This window comes from Salminus brasiliensis, chromosome 23 (genome assembly GCF_030463535.1).
Source record: "Salminus brasiliensis chromosome 23, fSalBra1.hap2, whole genome shotgun sequence".
NCBI classification, from domain to species: Eukaryota; Metazoa; Chordata; class Actinopteri; order Characiformes; family Bryconidae; genus Salminus; species Salminus brasiliensis.
Window position 1 is genome coordinate 4,015,239 of NC_132900.1, and position 20,118 is coordinate 4,035,356.

Below are 20,118 nucleotides of genomic sequence, written 5' to 3' on the forward strand. Positions count from 1 at the left end.
GTGATGGTTTTTCACCAGAGATACGTTTGACTTCCAAGGGTTAACCGGAGATGGGCTTTTAATGGACTATATGATGCTTGTTAGAGAATTTACCCAATTTGTGAAAGTCTAACAGAGGGTTTTCATTTCCTATGAAGTCAAATTACAGCCCTAACAGAGTATTTGCATTCCGCTCTGGTGCCCCGATGCTCACAAACTCAATAATCCAGTATATAGTATCACAGCCCATGCTTGGGAAATCATTTTCAATATTTGAGGTTTTATTATATTAATCTAATATGAATGGGTGTCAAACCAAGCGTCAGACTGACTGCTGTTCCTCAAAGGGAGTTCCAGCATGGGTCTTTCTCTGATTGCCCCACTGAGTTTATATGAAATATGAAAATTCCAGCAGATTGTCTGGAAATTGTAGAACTGGAATATCCAGAGAAAAGCCAAAGAACTGTAACAGGAGAAAAGCTGAAAGCAACGGCAGTGAAGTGGATGCAGACATGAGCCACTGGGGATTTTAATACGAGACCCAAGCCAGGGGCTACACTTGAGCTCTGTTTCACAGCTCTGACCAAAGTTAAACCCCAGGCTTTTATTAGTTTTGGAAAGCAGAATATTGCTGCAATACTTTCACAGCGACTCTTGTTTGTTTTGGGTTTTTCGATGCAGCGTTGGATCGAGGAGACGAGGAATTTAATTTTGGGCCTTTCTCGCGAAGGCCGAATCTAAAATAGGCCACTGGAACAGTGGATGCCGTAATCATCAAGTGTTTCCAAGAGTAAACGTCTGCAGGGTTTTCATTTCACTGATGTTCACTTCCTTCTGAAATACGAAGGCACTGGGAATGACCCCTGCCGGACTGTAGACACTGGCCAAACCAGAGAGAGCAGGTACGACAGGTTCCAGTTCTGACTGGAGGGTGTGATGTTTGACCTGATATCTAGTACAGATTAGAGGAATGCTGTGTTACATGTCCAAAAGTATCTAGACACCTGCTCACCCAGAATGTCTTCGAAAATCAAGGGATTAATAGTAGGGCAGTGTGGTGACAAGGACATTGCAAAATATCAAACTACAGAGTGTAGAAATAATAGAAATAATATATATATATTATTTATTCAATTTTAGCAAAACTGTCGTAATATAAAAAAAAAAAACATCACAAAATCTGAGCTTACTTTTTATCCAATCAGAACAGTGGGACCTGAAGACCAAAGAAGTACAACACTGCCATCTAGTGGTCTGAGTTTAAACACAACACTAAATGAACCACTGTCTGCCACCAAACTGCCAATTTAAAAATCAATAATCAATGCCTGCAGTATGGCAGTATGGCTGTATCTGGCATGGCTTTCACTAGATGATGGCACATTGCTGAAGTCAGGTACTGATAGGGGTTTGTCATATAGACAACTTGCAGGGATTCCAGGTGGCTTAGCCGTCTAATGCGCTACCACTATGGCCCAGTCTGAAAGAACACAATTGGCTGTATTCTCTCTGGGTGGGTAGATGGTGCTCTTCTCCTCTCTCTCCTTCACTCTTAAGCAATGTTAGCCGCCACGTATGTCTCTTAGCTGGTGCGGTGAAGCTGGAAAGCATCCAACCACTCTCCAAATGGTCCTTTGAGCAGTGCTGTAAAATAGCCACTTTTGGTTCCTTAAAGAACCGTGTCTGTAATAGAAGGCTTTAGAACCTTTCATTAGTGTTGGACACAGTGATGGAATTTGGCCTCCACTTTTAACGCACAGTGACAGAGAGCACAAGTGCCCGGAGCGATGGGCAGCCATTGCTTTGTCGCCCTGGGAGCATAGAGGGTAATGGGCCTTGCCCAAGGGCCCAACAGTGGCAGCTTGCCTGCCATCCATAGCCCAGTGCTCTAACCGCTGAGCCGCCACTGCCCCAGGTTTTTTGCGTAAAATGAACCATGACTGTTTTTGGGAACATGAAGCTGCACAAATGCTGAAAAGGAAAAATATTAATATTCTATAAATGCAAAACAAGCTTTTGGGCCCTGAAGTTTTCCTTAGAGCAAATGTTAACGTTACTCCCAAGGATTTGAACCCTCATCTTCAACAAACAAGTATGTAATGCTGCTAATTTCTGTGCCAGTTACAATGATTCAGTCGGCAATGCATTTGTCTAAGAGCCTCATTTAAGTTGCAGTAACACAAACCTGGTTTATCATCATCATTATTAACAGTCCTGGCTGCCGCCAGTTATAAGATGCACAGTTATTAGTGTTCAGTCATCAGGAGGATTTCCATCAGGATAGTGTAATGATTCATGAATCTGTGTCAAGTTGGAGTTAATGACATAAAAATCTCTATAGGCAGCAATACTGTACCAAAGGGGGAGCTCAGGAGCCTTGAATCTCACAGAGCTCAGGCTGATCCAGTTGCTTGATTCTTGGGTTGAAGCCAACTGAGCCTTGCTGGAAAAGATCTTGGTGAACGTCCATATTAAACACAGTTATTATACATGCCAAGCAGGGGGGGGCAAGTCTGAGGGCAAAAGGGCTAATGGCCTCAGGCCTCCCAGGGTCTGTCTTTGCATGTGCTTGCTTCCAGTGAGTGGCAGTGATCTGGACACTTTTGGACATACAGTGTATCTATGTTTTGCTGTAGTATCTTTCCTTGTATGCTTTTGTGTACTTCTGTATCTTCTGAGTTGGAGCTTTGGAAACTTCTGTTCTTGCATTTCTTGGGGAAATGTAGTAGACTTAAAGTATACATGACACTTGAGAAGTATACTAAGTACACTACGTTTTCCCAAGGGAGGTAACCTCACAAAGTCGGCCGGGTCTGAGCAAGGGAAGGAAGCCCAGGTGTGTGGAGGAGCAGTTGAAGTCTCAGAGGTCTTGAACAATGTCAGATGTTTTCAGGTCAGATGGTGTAAACTGATCTGCTAGACTCATTACTATACACATTTTATAAATCACCAATTAATATCAGTTCCCAGAACATGAATAACTGAATCTTGGAAGGAATAACATACCTGAAGCCCCTCCTCCTTCCAGTCTAACATCCTATAAATTCCATCTCCATCTACCTTGTTCACCACCCCTCACCTCCCTTTAACTCAGCCATATCTCTCAGTCCTAGCTCCACTTCTGGCCTATAAGCACAAAGCAGAAGCAGAAGCCACCTGAACTCCAGCCCAAAGTTCTTAGAGTTCCCTCCTCGCTCTTCCAGTCTCCTCCTAAATTGTCCTCCATATGCTAATTGCTTGCTTAGATCTGTTCCATGCTCCAAAATATATTTTCCAAAATAAAGAAACAAGCATGAAGAGATCAAATATGGAACCATATTCGTCACATTGAAGGTGAAAATGTGAAGAAAAGTCCTGTTCTAAACAGAAAGCCAGAATTCATCACGTATTTTCCAAAATGAATAAAACTCTTTGATCAGACAAAAACACAACCATTAAATAATGACCACCCAGAGCCGTCTTCTGCTGAGGGTAAATAATTCACCCGGACGTGTTTGAAGTTTTATAAAGTCGTGAAAAAGGTAGATGATTTTCAGCTGGATGTCGGCTTTGCAGTGCTTCAAAGAAACCAAAGTAGTGTATTTTTGTAGAAGCTATAACTGCTAAGACTTTACCATGCTAATAACTATATGAAGACGTCTTATCTAAGACGTTTACACACTATTCTCAACGCCTGAGTTCAGTTACAAGAAACAATATAGCCAAAAACAGTCAAACGGTTCAGGTCTGTTCCTGGAATTGTATCAGGACTGTCTGGAAATAAGGGTTCCAGATGAAGTATATATATATATATATATATATATATATATATATATATATATATATATATATATATATATATATGATATTGCCTAAATTAGATCATTTTTGCAAGGAGAAGAAAAGCTCAAGGCTGTGAAGGAGTGTCTGTAAAAAAAATTGAATCCGCCCAGAATTAGGAGTCTTGCTCAAGGGCTCTTAGTGTTGTAGTACGGTGTGTTGCTAGTGTGCCGTCACTACTGCTAGGTTAAGCAATGAACAGCTGGGTTACTTGGCAGTAGCACATTAGGAGAAACAGGGACAAATTCACTGGAAGGTTTGGTTTGATTAAAACAGGCCCTTGTTTGCAGGCCCTCAAACAAGCGGTCCGTCTCGGTGGCCAGAGGGTTCCAAATGAACCCTGGTGTGGTTTGTTTAGACTAAAAGCTTTCAAACCGACCAGACACAGGACAAAGCATCATCTCCAGTCATGTCCAGTAAATCTGTAATTACAGAACAGAGTTTCAGTTTCAAAACTAGGCTGAGGCACAACGTTTTTCATAGTTTACGGAAGCAGTAATCCCCCCAAAAAAACCCAGTAATGGAGGTTCTGTTGTGGTGGATTGCTTCAGAATACCACACAATAAACAGACATTTACATTGACATTTACAGCATTTAGCAGATGCTCTTCTCCAGAGCGACTAACAAAAGTGCTTCACTGTTTACTCAGGAAATACCCTTAGCTAGTTTGATTTGGCTAGAGCCCAAAAGATGCCTTTAAGCTTAGATATTACTAAATGTAAAAGTCAGTATGGAGACCACAATTCTTGACACTATGGTACACTCTACAGCCTAAGTACTCTTGGAGGAGGAAGGTCTTCAGTCGCCGTTTGAAGACAGCTAGCGATTCGGCCGTTCAGACGCCCAGGGGAAGTTCGTCCCAACACTTCGAGACATGCATAATGTAATATGTGGTTCTGTCTTGCCCTGGTATCTGCCCATTCCTGCTCTCTGTATTACAAATTTTGCTTTTCCCAGCTATTAGCATCGTTGCACATTTTTTCTCAATCTGCATTCATCTGTACTTGTGTTCCTGGGTTCTTGTGAAACGTCATCAGATACAGCCCAAGTACACCAGTCTGAACTTGGCGTACCTTGTATTGAGAACCCTAACCCAGTCTTCAGTGTTCCCACCTGTTCCACCTTTGTAGCCCTGCCCTCTCGTTATCCTCCCCAGGTGTTCCTTGTTGTCTCTTGTGCTCTTATACCCCAGTGTTTGCACTGTTTCTGGTCGTGCATTGGTGTAGGTTCACTGTGTTCAGTGTTTTATTGGTTTCCGGCAGTGCTGCGTATCTATTATTCTGGGTTCCTTGTTTTGTTAGTTTACTAATGACTGAAAAAAGTGAACTCGCGCTGGTATCCGGCCTCCTTACCCCAGTCCTTCAAACCAGAAGCTCAGACTTTAGTGTGGTTCAGGACGTTTATGAACTGTTCTTGCAGTTACCGCCTCCATGTAGACGCCATAAAATCTGCCTAATCCGTTTTGTTTACGCATTTCGGTTTAATGTTTCATATGTCAATCAAACAATGCCATTTTCTGCTCGGCTCCAGAGCAAGAGAGCCAAACCGCGGACTGTATAAACGCACCCGTAAACGTTTGGATCACTCCGCCGTGACATTTTGTGGCTTTTTCTGCAGTAACGCGTGTGATGACAGCTTCTCCGCACCAAAATAAACATGAGTCACGAAAGGCAAAAGAGCTACAGCGTGGTGGAGAGTGAGAGAGGTGTCATGATAAACAGTCTGTCAGAAGTAGATGCTGTTCGATGCTCAGACTGAAAGAATACATTGAGCACATTGAGAACCTCACTTTGCTCCTCAAAACAGCCTCAGTTCTTCATGGCATGGATGAAACAAGATGTCAGGAATATTTCCTTGAGTTCCTGCAGATTCTTCAGGAGAACCTTCATGCTCTGAATCTTCCAAATCGCCTGTTAATTCTTTCACAGGAAGGGTAGTTTTGGGCGAAAACCTCCTATCCCATGATAAAATCATAGAAACACATTATTTGCACATTCGCAGATTCATATATTGCATTAATAAAATGTTGATCAAGATCAAATATGATCAAATACACCAATATTCACTGTATTAATGCATTCGTTTACAAAAAACAATGGCAATAAACTATTCTTCCGCTAAACAAAATAGTCCGTTAACAGTGAGTACCGTTGCTAGGCTTGCTGGTGGTGGGCAGTGGTGGCTCAGCGGTTCGAGCTCCGGGCTGTCGATAACAGGGTTGTGGGTTCGATTCCCGGGCTCGGCAAGCTGCCACTGTTGTGCTCTGTTGTTACCCTCTCTGCTCCCCGGGCGCTGGAGTTGGCTGCCCACCGCTCTGGGTGTGTGTGTGTACTCACTGCCCCTAACACATGTGTGTGTGTGAGTGTGTGTTCACTACCAGATGGGTTAAATGCGGAGGACACATTTCGCTGTACAGTGACAAATACCTTTACCTTTATTTTACAACGGGTTCGAAACTCTGCTCAGCCAATCAGATTTTAGGACCAGAACTATGCATTTTATAGCTGCCATTTTTGGATATTTTTGCGATACTGAGTCATTTTAGACTGTTTTTATCGCTCCATTCATTGATTTTTTTCACATAATGTAAAAAACAGCCAATATACTAGATGCAGGAAACTGACATTTGGGGGTACAATGTTTTTTTTTGAGACCACCAGTGTGTATATACACGAAGTCTTATGTTTTCAAATTCCTTCAAAAAAGGCTAAAGCAGGGCATTTATCCTTTATTTGGATATAACTCTATGTAAATGTGCAGCATAATTGGCCTTGATATTTTGTAGCCAGGCCTGAAAGAACATTGTGAACATTTTGCATGAGTGCGCTGCGAGCTGTGCGCATTTATTGTTTGCAAGGGCGTAAAATCAGAGCCAGTGATTATTGCATAATTGCACAGTTCACTGCTGGACTATCACCAAGTCCAGGCCTGCTTCTTTGACCTCAGCATATTCGCCGAGTTTGATTACTACAGCATAATTACAATGCCGAGCTGGGCGAGACCCCTTCCCGGCCGGAGACTATTAAGTGAATTCTATCTGCGCTGAATGGAGGAACACAAAATTACTTCTCTGTTCAACGTTAATTACAGACATTGGGATTACTCTTCGCCACTACACTATCACAGCAATTATTCAATTGCAAATTGTATAATTGTCCTATTTTGGCTGAAACCGCAATTAATTGAGCGTATAATGCCATTTTGGAAATGGTAGTGATGACAAGGTGGCACTCGTATTGTCTCTTATGAAAAGGGCAAAAAAGACAAATGCCTTTAGGTTAACAACTGGATGAAAAATGGGGCTGTAATGATAAGAAGAGGCAAGGACAGTACTAATTATACCATTCTGAATGGTTGTAATCATCTTCTGTGTTGGTCTGTGCAGCACCGATGATGAAAATTGGCCCCTGCTTTCATTCGGAGCTGCTGAATTCATGAATGAGTTATATGGAGTGGTTTGTTGCTTGGACAGTCAAACTGTAACGGGCTTAAAAGTGGACAGTAGTTTTACTGCAGTACTGCGTGTCGGAAGATGCTCGTTATGTGGTGTTCATGGCAATCCAGCTTTCAGCAAACAGCTGTTTCCAGCTGTTTAAAACGCCCTAAATGAATGACTGAAGGGAGAACTGCAAGGCAAAGACATTCATAACAGAAGCTCATGTGATCCCGTTTATCTACCTGTAGGGGTGTAACACATGCTGGTTTGCTTTTGGACAGTGTCCCATGTGTGTCATATAAATACATTAATAGTATACAGTATACCAGTGTTCTCTATATGTGTTATTAGATATACATGTATTAGATATACAGGTCACACAAACATTTGGGCACCCCTGGATATTGTGTATTTTTTTTTATTAAAATAACTCCCATATACATGTACATTTAATATATACATGTATGGTAAGTATGTATATGTAATAATAGTATGCCCCATGTGTCATGCAGTGTAATGTATATGCAGTACATACCTACATATCTGTAATAAGTAACTATATGTACAATCTCTCATATGTATTACCGAGTAGCAAATACCTACAAATATGTAATAACGCTGTATCCCATATTTATTATATATACAGTATATATAAGTATATATGTAATAATATAGTCCCTACATATAGAACTGGTAGATTTATGTAATAATGTCCCACGTGTATTATTGTATATATGTAAACATCTATCTCATAAAAACATATCCCATATGTATTATATATGAATGTAACTATACATAATATGCCCCATACATATTACATAAATGTCACTACCTTCATATATGTAATGAGAATGTGTCCCATTGCTATTATATATGTGTACTGTAAGTACTAATGTCCTGTATGTATACAGTTTGTATATAAATACCCATATGTAATAATATGGGTATGTTATACATAAGTAACTATTTGTACTATTACTTTTCCCATATATATATATATATATATATATATATAATATAGCATAGCCCTAGTAGCTATATGTAATATATGTGTCAAATTTGCACAGTTGAGTTCAGAGGCAGAGCCACTCACCTACTCATTTGGTTGCCTCACCCCTTTCTCCCAGACCTATAATAATAAAATATCCCATATATATTACTTATATACGTAATATTTGTATAATTAATGTCCCATATGTATTACATAGTAGCAAGTACCTACTTATATGTAATAACACTGTATCCCATATGTATTATAGATAATACAGCATATTTATATATAATAATATAGTCCATTTATATACATTCATGGCATTTAGCTGACGCTCTTATCCAGAGCGACTTACAAGGTTACTTGTATTACAGAGGTGGTGCCAATGTAGTGTTAGGAGTCTTGCCCAAGGACTCTTTTTGGTGTCAATTGGTCAGTCACCCAGACCGGGAATCGAACCCCAGTCTCCCACATGGTGTGTGACAGGTAGTGGTGTTATCTGTTGCGCCACACCAACCACATATAGAACTGGTAGCTTTATGTAATAGTGTCCCATATGTATTATATATGAGTAAACTATATGTAATATGTCCCTACATATGTTTAATAAGACTGTGTCCCGTATGTATCACACCCTGTCTGTGTTTGTCAGTTCTACAGATGTTTCCGAGCGCTCCTCAAATGCCAGACTCCTCAGCAAGGCTCCAGCATGAAGAGCTCTTCCAAAGCGAACAAACCTGCTCGAGCCATGAGGCGCAACGACAACAACTTCACCTTCATGGCAGCTTCAGTCGGACACACAACGGCAGCGCCCAACCAGGCTAACACTACGGACGACCAAGGGCCTCCATCGACAGACGCTGCCAGACCAGCAATGGTATCCCTGGTGGCTCACTACAACGGCTGAGGGTCGCTCCGTCGTTCTTCATCCCTGAAACATTTCAGGCCAGCAACTCCATCACGTGAGGAGAAATCGAGGAACTCCTGAAAAAAGGGAAGAACGTTAATGGTGTGTTGTGATGATAAATGGCAGCACACCAAGATTGGCGAGCTGTGGGCACTTGCTGCTCTCTCTAATGGCTGTCTGTACATTTGAAAGAATGAAGAAGAGCCTGTGCTCAACATTCAGACATGACTACATGTGTGCCATACATCAGTTCACAGCTGATTGACTCAATTCCCTCACTGTACACACTTTCAGCCCTTAGATTTCGGGGAAAAGCGCCTTTTCTGAGTTTTCTAACACCTCTGATGTGTGCAAAAACAAACCTGTGCCTGTAAAAGTGCTGATAATGTCTCACTTCTTATAAAGTGTCGCCCAGGGCCCGTTGCTAGGTCTTCTTTTTGTCGAGGAGCTTATAATGTTGTGGGAAATCCAATTCTCTGGCTAACTGACTCTCAACAAAGAGGAGGATGAAGCTTTTCAGTCCGTCTTGGGTACATCATAGACTCTTTTTTTTTTATTGTGCTCGATGAATGCATAAATCCAGCAACCGTCACAGCCCAGTGATTAGCATGATAACAGGTCTAGCGCTAGCTGTCACCACAGTATTCACCTCAGGAACCAAACTCATCTTTTCAGCTTTTTCCCCCAGGAAGGTTAGAGCTGGTTGATCTGTGTTTGTGGTAGAAGTTGAAGGCTATTTTACAGCTTGCCAGGTTTGTTTTGCTAGCACGCTAGTTATGACCATCCTGCTCATCTCCCAAATCCATGGTTTTAATGATTGCCTCAGGGACTGTGTCTGCCTTGTTTGAATTGAATTGATTATTCGATCAAGATAAAGCTGATTTTATCTTTGAGGGGCCGATAATCAAAAGTTCTTAGAGTCTGTAGTGAATGCTAAACAGGTTAGACCATGACCATAAGAAGGAGCTTAGTTCAGATCAACGACTGTAGAAAACATGGACACCGTAATTCCGTCCTCTTCCGTTCTATAAAAATGAAGCCAAGAATTGTCCGCCATGTTGTCAAATTTGCAACCAAAGTCTGTGCAGTAGAGACCAGAGGTGGAGCTAGACTCATCACCTATTTATTTGATAGACCCGCCCCCTTCTCCCAGACAAGGCTTTGTATCTCAGACCGCCTTCACTGAGCTCACAGCCCAGCTGCTGGCTGGTTGCAGTATGATGTGTAGCTCCGCACATCCCCTTGTGTTTTAATGACCAAACAGCCCCGCCCATTCTCCAAATTCCAGCAGTTATTTGGCCATTATTGGCCATTTTTACCTTTCCCTCAAAAAATAAATTTGTATCTCTTAAATTTTAGGCAGAGCTGCACTTAGGATCGAAGCGATTGACAGAAAGACTTAAAAAGAAAGCCTTAGATGGAAGAGGCCGGTCGTCTGCAGAAACTGCACGGCGCTCTTTCTGTTGGTAAGTGGTAGAGGAACTTACATGAGCTGCACTTTTACTGTTGGAGCCTCCACTTACCAGGCAAACTGGGAATCCAGGGGGAAATCTGTGTGGTTGCTTCACTTTTGAGAGAAGTTGCGCTGTCCGTGTTTTCTACAGTCGTTGGTTCAGATGTTTCAGTACAGTAAGTTTTACTGCTAATCATAAACCCCTTTCACAGAGTCTGATTTTCATGGAGGAAAAAAAAAAAAAACATGAACACACAAATCAGACTGACCAATCAGAGCTCCTTTGTCGTGGTTGCAGACCAAACAAATGAGCTTCCAGATGGCGGCAAAACAGCTCATCTTGTTCATAGCAGAACACAAAAGCTTATAATTAACAGTGGGTCATGCCGTGCCCCCATTTTGCCTAAACCACATGGAACGCGTCTGAGCAGCCAGCAGAGGCGCTAGACCTGTTGTTGCTTCACTTTTGAGAGACCCTGTCCACGTTTACTGCAGTCATTGGTTCGGATGTTCTACTGCTAATTATTTTCCAGGGAATTTACAGTGGGTCATAGCGCCCCCTTGCTTAAACCATGGGCAACTACCATCCCTTAATCCCTACATCCCTACATAACAGTTCCCACCCAGTAATTCGGACACCCCCATTACACAATGCTAGGAGCGTGTCAGCTAACATGTACAGCTGACAGCTGACCTGCCAGTCCTGCTACGTCAGCTAACAGGCTAGCATCACTCTGAGTAATAGGGGAGAGGAAGTGATTGGGGAGAGTGAGGGCCATCCTACCCATCCAGGGAGAGAGCTAGGCCTGGTATGCTCTCTTAAACGTCTCAGAGACGGATGGCTGTGGCATCGCCGGGATAGGGCAAACGGTTAGATCGTTGTGCCACACGCGATCCCCCCGTGCTGCAAGTATTAGACAGTGGGATTGCAGTTATCTTGGACCTTGGTCCCAAGCTGGATCTGAACTTGTGCAGGGCTTTAGGTCCCTATGTCCATGGCTGGACATTCGTGATCAGCAGAAATTTAAGAGAAGATATTTTTGTAGATCCTCATGAAGTCAACACAATGACAAAACACAATTTAAGAATTTATTATGGGATTTATTATTTGTTCTGGAAAAATGAGAATTACTACAAATAATGTTTATATAAGAAGTTTTTAGATGATAGTAAAAAAATTTAAGAAATCCACAGTTTTCTATAAAGCAGAGCTTCTTTTTAAGAATGTGGAGGTGTGATGTAAAAGGAGGCCTGGTGTGAGTGTGTGTATGTGTGTTTGTGTGTGTGTGTGTGTGTGTACAAAGCTTCTTCAATTCCTTAACTTTTTAAAGGTTCTATTCCTGGATGTGCCGAGAATGTTAAATATGTGCTGTTCCTACAGAAGTGTTGTGCACTTTGTCAAACTGAAAGCAGCTCAGTCAACGCTTTATGTATTTATACACCACTTGCCTTTCAACAGCAAAAAGACATGACGATCACAATGTCTACACCCTTCCCAGACACATCCTCATCTCTTCAGGGCTGTACAGTGCTGAAATGTACACATCGGAGCCGTATGTGGGTCAAATTGCTTTTTTTTTCATAAAGAAATAATTGCAGGCCTCTTTGTTTATGTACATTGTATTGGACCATGTTTTAATGAAGGTTCAGGATTGTTCTACTGGACCTCGAGAGCCCTTTCTAATGTTCTACTTTGAATCATTACTGCTTAAACTGAGCATATTTCTCCCGCTTGCCTTCATAATGAAGCATCCATAATTTTAGATTCCCTAAATTGGCCAGATTTTATATAAACAAAAAGAGTTGAGGCCCAAATGGCCTTGTTGATGTTCCCAATGTTTGTGTACACCCCTTCTAACAAATGCATTCAGCTACTTTAAGTTGACACAGCTTGTCTAGCCCCTGTAGAGAAGTACTGCCAATAGAATAGGACTCTCTGGAGAAGATAACTATGAACCTATTGGCACCATGCTGCTGCCTAATGCTAATAGAGGGGTATAAAGCCTCCCAGCGTTGAGCTGTGAAGCAGTGGAAGAACAGTGTTCTCTGGAATGATGGTGGGGAGATGAATTGGAGCTGAGGTGTGGTGGTAATCATCCATCCAACAACATCCTGACCTCACTAACACTGTTGTCGCTGAACACAATCAAATCCTCACAGCAATGCTCCACCAAAATCTAGTGGAAGGCCTTCTTCTGAGGCCAGGTACTCCAACAAAAGCAGGATCAACTCTTTTTACTACTCTTGATTTCTCAGGAGAAAGAATGAATGAGCAGGTGTCCCAATACTTTTGTCAATATAGTATATAGTATTTGTTATATTTGTAAGGTATCAAATACTCATTCACAGGCAAATTTTAGACGGATATTTTAGAGGACAACTTCCAATAGAAGTCAAAGTGCAAATAGGTTATTCCAAGTTATTTTGGAGCATTTCTATTGGTCCGTTCTATTGGCAGATTCACATAAGCATTAGCGCTCATTAGTAGGCCAGGCAGTCTTGCTTTTTTTTATTATGATTTATAAAGTCCAGGTAAATGCTCTGAAGATCTGAAGATCTGCACTGTCTGTTTATCAGATTTCTTTTTCAGGAAAATGAAAAATGGAAAATAATGCATCTCATATTCATATCTCCACTCCATTAAAACACTGTACGTGTTTGAGGGATGAATGCAAGCTCGGATACAGGGACAGAGTCTCTTTGGGACACCTTTGAGTTCATTTGATGTCTCACTTTAGTCCAGGGCTTACTACTCGACAATTACCTTTATGGAACAAAGAACGCCCACAGAAATCTGCTGGTGTGAAAAAACAGAAGCCTTGGCAGGAGTCCTCACACTCCTCAAGGGGCCATACTGGGATTATCATAGCTGAACACATGAATTGTCCTTGGCCTGAATTTATGATGAGTCTGCTTTGACTCATTAATCCATGGTTTAATGGTTTGAGTTTCATCTCAAGATCTTTTTTAAGCCCAAACTGTTCAGAGATGTCCTTTAGGAACCTCCAAAATACAGTGAGGTCCATAAGTATTTGGACAGTGACACACAGTTGTGCTCATTTTGCCTCTGCACACAACCTCAGTGGAGTTGAAACGAAGGTTCACATTTGATTCAGAGGGTTTAGTAAAAAAATTGTATTAACCGTTTTGGGAATTACAGCCATGTTTACCAGGCTCTGGAGTAATTGGACAATTGAGCGCTAAGCAGTTTCATGTTTGGCCTGTTCTGTCTGTATTAATTATGACTGATCAAGGAGATCAAAGTTCTGATTCCAAGCCATTCATGGGAACTTTCAGTAGGAGGTCCAAAGACGTGTACACACAGGTGAAGGAGGCCTTTATTAGGCTGAAAACCACTACGAATTCAGCCCAATTCGGCTGATTCTCGCTTACTGTAGATAAAACTGAGGCCGAAAAGCCCCACAAAGAAAGCCCCACAAACAAGCAGCAGCAGTAAAGGCCTGGGGAAGAATCTCGAGAGTAGATGTTTTGCATCAATCTTTGACTGAAAAGGATTTGCAAAGTGCTGAATATTGACTGTAGGCCTGAAATAGGTCAGAAAGTGGTTGAAGTTGGATAAGCTGTAGAGAACGTTGGACCGATTCCATTCAATCTGGTTCGAAATTTCAGCGCACTCCTTTTTAGGGTATATTATTAAACTGAGATCAAATTTGAACATTTTTTAAGGTTTAAACCAGTAAAACTGAAAAGTCGACTTTGGACTTTGGAGCCAGCATTTGGTTTAAAGAAATGATTGAAATATAAATATATATATATAGATAGATAATATCATAAATTAAATTTATTATTATATATATTATATAATATTATAAAGCTTATCATACTAATGGACATGTATATGCGGGGGCACCATGGGTAGCTCAGTTAATCCTTATGGCAGTGGTGGCTCAGCAGTTACAGCTCTGGGCTATTGATAACAGGTTCGATACCCGGGCTTGGCAAGTTGCTACTTGAGGCCCTTAAGCAAGGCCTTTCACCCTCGCTGCTCCCCGGGCGCTGCACCAATGGCTGCCCACTGCTCTGGGCTCACATGTACTCACTGTCTACTGTGTGTGTTTCACTGGTGTGTTGGTGTGTGTGTGTTCACTGCACGGATGGGATGAAAGCGGAAGCCAGATTCATTATTTCTTGTCTTGTCTTGTGTTCCCAATCAGAAAAGCTACGTTATCAGACCCCATGTATCTAATACACACTCAGATGCCTTACAGTTGATATTCAGGACATTAAGGTAAATGAGCAGAGCCTTTATTTCAGATCTTCAGACGTATAGGACTAAGTGTGTGTGTTTAAATGTGTTTGGCTCAAATGCAAGTCCTCACCTTCAGAGTGTAGAGCCTGTGATTTGCGCAAGCTTTAAAACAGGTCATTAAACTGCATTCAAATACCTGGAACAGTAAATCTGACGCTGAACACCCCATAACATCTCCTCAGTACTGCATTTTACACTTTGAGGGTTTACTTGTACAATCTTCTAATCATTGGTTCTGTTATGATGCAGTAATTGATTTGTTGTCTTTTGCTACACTTTTAAAAATCAAGGTGCCTCAAATGTTTTTTCAGAGCCGAAGCCATATGGAAATCTGATTTATGGTCATGTATAGATTTTAGATATATGTCAGATATTTAAGTATCTGGAATTCCATTAGAAATGGCATCTATATACATAAATAAACATATTAAATAAACATATTCACAATATACATTTATCACATATTAGATTTCAGATATATGCCAGATATATAAGGATTCGGAATTGCCTTAGAAATTGCATCTATATACATAAATAAACATATTCACAATATACATTTATCACATATTTATATATATATATATATATATATATATATATATATTTGTGTGTGTGTATATATATATATATATATATATATATATATATATATATATATATATACTGTATGACATGTATACCAAGCTGTTTGAAATATATAGCACACGCAGTATCTTTCAGCCATAAATCAATATACACAAACGTATACAGTACCAGTCAAAAATTTGGGCACACTTGGTTAAATGTCTGTTAATAATCATACTTGATCCAAATACTAGGGTGGGCATATTTTTGTTTTTTTTAAATAAAGAGGACACTGGTGACACGTAGGCTGGGGGGGTTGAAATAGTTCTAAGTTCCACTGTATGTTGAGATGGTTTGGTCATATAGGCTATTAAGGCTATTTATTTGTTTTGCTAAGTAAATGTGTGTTTATTAATGTATATTAGCTGCATGGTTTGAGAGGCATTCCCACCCTCACACACACACACACACACACACTGCCACGGCCCTACAACTCAGGCCTACTCGAAACCCACCAGCCACAACATCCGAACTACGGTGGATACCATGCGTGTCCCCCAGTGTCCTCCTATTGAAAGCAAAAATATGGTCAAAGTATTTGGATCAGGTGTTTCTAAGATGATGATCAGCACACATTCAATCACGTGTGTCTAAACTTTTGAATGGTCTTGAATGTAAAGCACATACTGTGTATTTAACGCCGAATGGTAGAAAACCATATGCCATATGTCCAAAACTTTACAGGAGAAGGGAAAAACGTACTTAACGTTCAATGGAAGTCAATGTAAAAATGTTTGATTCCAGGCCATTTTGGAGCTTTTCTATTGGTCTGTTGATCATAAAATGTGGATGCAACACACAGAACAACTGCCAGATTCATAATATGTCAAAAAGTAGAAATTGTAAAAAATGTTGATACTAATTGATGTTTATTTACATATTTATTTCTGTTTACTTTCTACTATATATGTATCTATCCTAATAATCAAAAATGGACATATGATCCACATATATTACACACATGTATATATATACAATATATATGTGCATATAGTTTGGAGTATATGCCCCATCCATTATGATATATATCTATATATATATATATATATATACATATATCAGATTCCTGCTGATTTGTAGTTTGCAGAGCTTCCACATGATGGAAAGGTTCGAGATCAATTGAAAGAAAAAAAAATTAGAGCCCAAATGAGAAGCATTTAGGTGCCTTTATTTTTAAGCGTGTATATCATGCCGTAGCAGCTTCTTGTATTCTATGTAAATGTCAGACCAAGAGGTGGGAGCGTTCCCCAGGTTTGGAAGAAAAAAAAAGGCTCGTCATTCAATAAAGGTCTTTTAAAAGCCAAGTCTTGCATTTTGGGACCTGTCAGGAACGGCACAGGGCCTGTTGTTTTCCTCATCCAGTGCTGTGGATTTTTTTCGTACGGCAGCCTGTCATAGCAGAGCTTGACGTGATGAGCATGACAGTGTGAGCGTCTGCTTTTGATGGTCCATGCGGAGCTATCTGCCAATCAGGAGGGGGAGTTTGAGCAGCAATTTCCATATCATTTACCAAATAATGCACCGTCATCCTGAAGGAGAGTCTGCTTGTACTTAAACTTGTACTCTCCCAGTTCAGCCTGTTTCTGGGGTTTTTATTTAAAAAATGCTGCATATATTAATTTTAGTTCCAGCACAATTAGCAAAAACAAGATGTCTGGAGGAGCTTTACTGCTGAGAGCTGCTTTGTTCATCAGTTCCCCAGCCACTGCTCTGATTCAGGGCCTCTGATTGCAGTAGGCAATTTCCACACACCTCCACTTAACGAAGCACCTCGGCAAGTACGTACTAGATCTTCACAGAAAGAACTTTTTAACGAACTGAGACAGAGCATGAAGTATCGACTGAGAGTCGTCTGAGGCGCAGCAGCATTGATTCCAGAGGTGAAAAGTAGCGAAGTACAAATACTTCGTTATCTTACTTAAATAGAAATGTTGGTTTTCTAAACTTTACTGGAGTAATTCTTTATTTTTCAGCGACTTTTTACTTCTACTTCTTACATTTTCACCCAATTATCTATCTATCTATCTATATATATATATATATATATATATATTTTTTTTTTTTTTTTACATTTACATTTATGGCATTTAGCTGACGCTTACTTACATGGTTACTTGTATTACAGAGGAGGGCGAATGTAGTTTTAGGAGTCTTGCCCAAGGACTCTTATTGGTGTAGCGCAGAATAGTCACCCAGACAGGGAATACGTGTGTGTGTAAATATATAAATGTGTGTGTGTATATATATATATGACGTATTCCAAATCCTTATACTTAAATATCTGAAATCTGATTTATGGTCATGTATAGATTTCAGATATATGTCATATATTTAAGTAACTGGAAAATTGCATCTACATACATAAAAAATCACAATTTACATTTATCACATATTACTATATATATATATATATATATATATATATATATATATATATGAGGTGCAGTAGCATTGAATCCAGAGGAGTCAAGCAAGGAAGTACAAATACTTTGTTATCTTATTTAAGTAGAAATGCTGGTTCTCTAAACTTTACTGGAGTAATTCTTTATTTTTCAGACTTTTTACTTCTACTTCTCACATTTTCCCCCAATTATCTGAACTTTCTCCTCCTTACATTTTAAAAACAGCCTCGTTCCTCCTATTTCATTTCCCTTTGTTTTCATTCCGGCTCGTCATCAATAAAAACCCTCTCCAGATAAATCTCTCCATCCGGAAAGTGTGAGTCTGATCGTGGTTGGATGAGAAGTATAAACAGACACCATTCTGACTCCCTATTGGTTTATAAGCGATCCATCACACCTGCACACGTCCCGTCCCTCTCCAGCAGCTCACAGCAGACGTCTGTAGTCTAGTATGAAGACTGTGTCCGTGGCAGAGACTCAAGAGAGCTGCAGTGAAACGTCCCGACTGAGCCCCACATTTACATTCCAATAAAGCTTATTGATCACACGCCTCTGAAGTCTGATTTTCTGCAGCTTTACAGAACTTCTAGACAACGACTCCTCATATTTTCCTCCATGAAGCTCATGTTAATGCTCAGTAGAGCACAGAGACGCTCCTTTAATAGAGCTGATATTACTGAAATGCTTCATTTTCAATGGGCAGATCTGCAGCTGAAACAGGAGCCTAGTGCAGCCCAACATTTTTAACATCAACATTTTAATAGAACATTCTCCTCATTATGGCTTTTAGAGAAATGGGTTTTTGGGGAGGTGAGGGGATAGTGCACTATAGACCCCTGTGGTGCGGCCTAAGCTTTCGGCCTTGTTTTCCTTCGATTACTTTTACGTTTCTACTTGAAGTCGTTCTGAAACCAGTACTTTTACACTTTTACTGGAGTAAAAAGCTTCAGTTGGTACTTCAGCTTCTATAGAAGTCTTTTAAACCCTAGTATCTCCACTCAGTTCTCAGTTGAGGAATGAATGGGAATACTTTTGACACCTTTGATTGATTCAGATGCCTTTGACCCGAAAGTGGCTGTGCTCCTCATCGTCCCCGTAAAGAATAAGAAAGGAGGCAGGGGATGAAGTTGTATTGTATGTGGATACTTCTGCAGATATATTTACTGCTGTTATGTAACTCCATTGGGTGCTGATAGCATCAGCAGATGGGTCTTGGCATCTGATGGCAGGAAATTGCTAAAAAAAAAAAAATGAGACGGATATTATCGAGGCTGCTCAAAGCCTCAAGGTCCTCATGGTGTCAGGCTGGGTTGTAGCTGTGGACAGTAATGTGCTGTAAGGCTTGTTGAGAAGGTGTGAAAACTCAGGACTCAATACACGACAAGACCCAACAGCCTCCCAGATATGGGATCAGGGGGCCAGAATTCTGATTGTTTATAACAAAGGAAGCCAGTGAAAATAATATAGAAGTTCACCGTACTGCAAAGATACTAGATACTTGGATGACCTGCGCTACAGTCATGTGACAAAGTTTGGACACCCTATTAAAACCATTGATTTTTAACATATTTAAACATCTGGACATTGAAGGACCCTTCGTCTACAGCCTAGAAATGCAGTCTGAACGATTTGAAGGACACTGCTGGTGTATCCTTCCCAGATACCCACAGTACTCGCACAAGGACCCACAACAAAACAGCATCATAAAAATGGCAGAAAAATGAAGCCTCCTGAGCAGAGTTCGTTTTAAAAAATTCCTTTCCGCCGCACCCGCAACAGGCCAGACCTTTCTGGAGACGTCACCGCGCTGCCTTGTTACACTGTTTCATTTGTGTGGCCAATAAACTACTACGAAGGACAGTCCTACCCAGGACCCGACAGTCCTACCCAGGACCTGACAGTCCTACCAGGACCCGCCCTGCCTCGGCTGCAGCCTATAGGCTTTGGAACATTAGATGACCAGAGGAAGTTTGTGGGTGGGGATTAAAAAGACCTCAAAACAATCAGAAATCAGACGTTCTGCTGTCCACTAAAATGGAACAGCTGACCAGCATGGCCAGGTCAAGGATGTCCTAGCAAGAGCAGACCTCAAGATGAGTAAAGATGTCTCCGACAATCCTAAAATGCACACACAGAGCTTGTCTATCAATCAATCAATCAATCAATCAATCAGTCAATCAATCAGTCAATCAAAAACATTTATATAGCACCTTTCAGACAAATAAAACTTAAATTC

At 40.7% G+C, this 20,118-nt stretch overlaps 1 protein-coding gene across 1 annotated transcript in view; it reads left to right on the top strand.

Annotated features, from left to right (window-relative positions):
* Positions 1-13,785, top strand: part of tmtopsa (teleost multiple tissue opsin a) — a 72,280-nt gene extending 58,495 nt beyond the window's left edge. Inside the window, exon 4 of the mRNA XM_072669211.1 lies at positions 8,879-13,785. Coding sequence (XP_072525312.1) covers positions 8,879-9,133 — 255 coding nt within the window. The 3' untranslated portion in view covers positions 9,134-13,785. The remainder of the gene's footprint in view (positions 1-8,878) is intronic.
* The last annotated feature ends 6,333 nt before the right edge of the window (positions 13,786-20,118 follow it).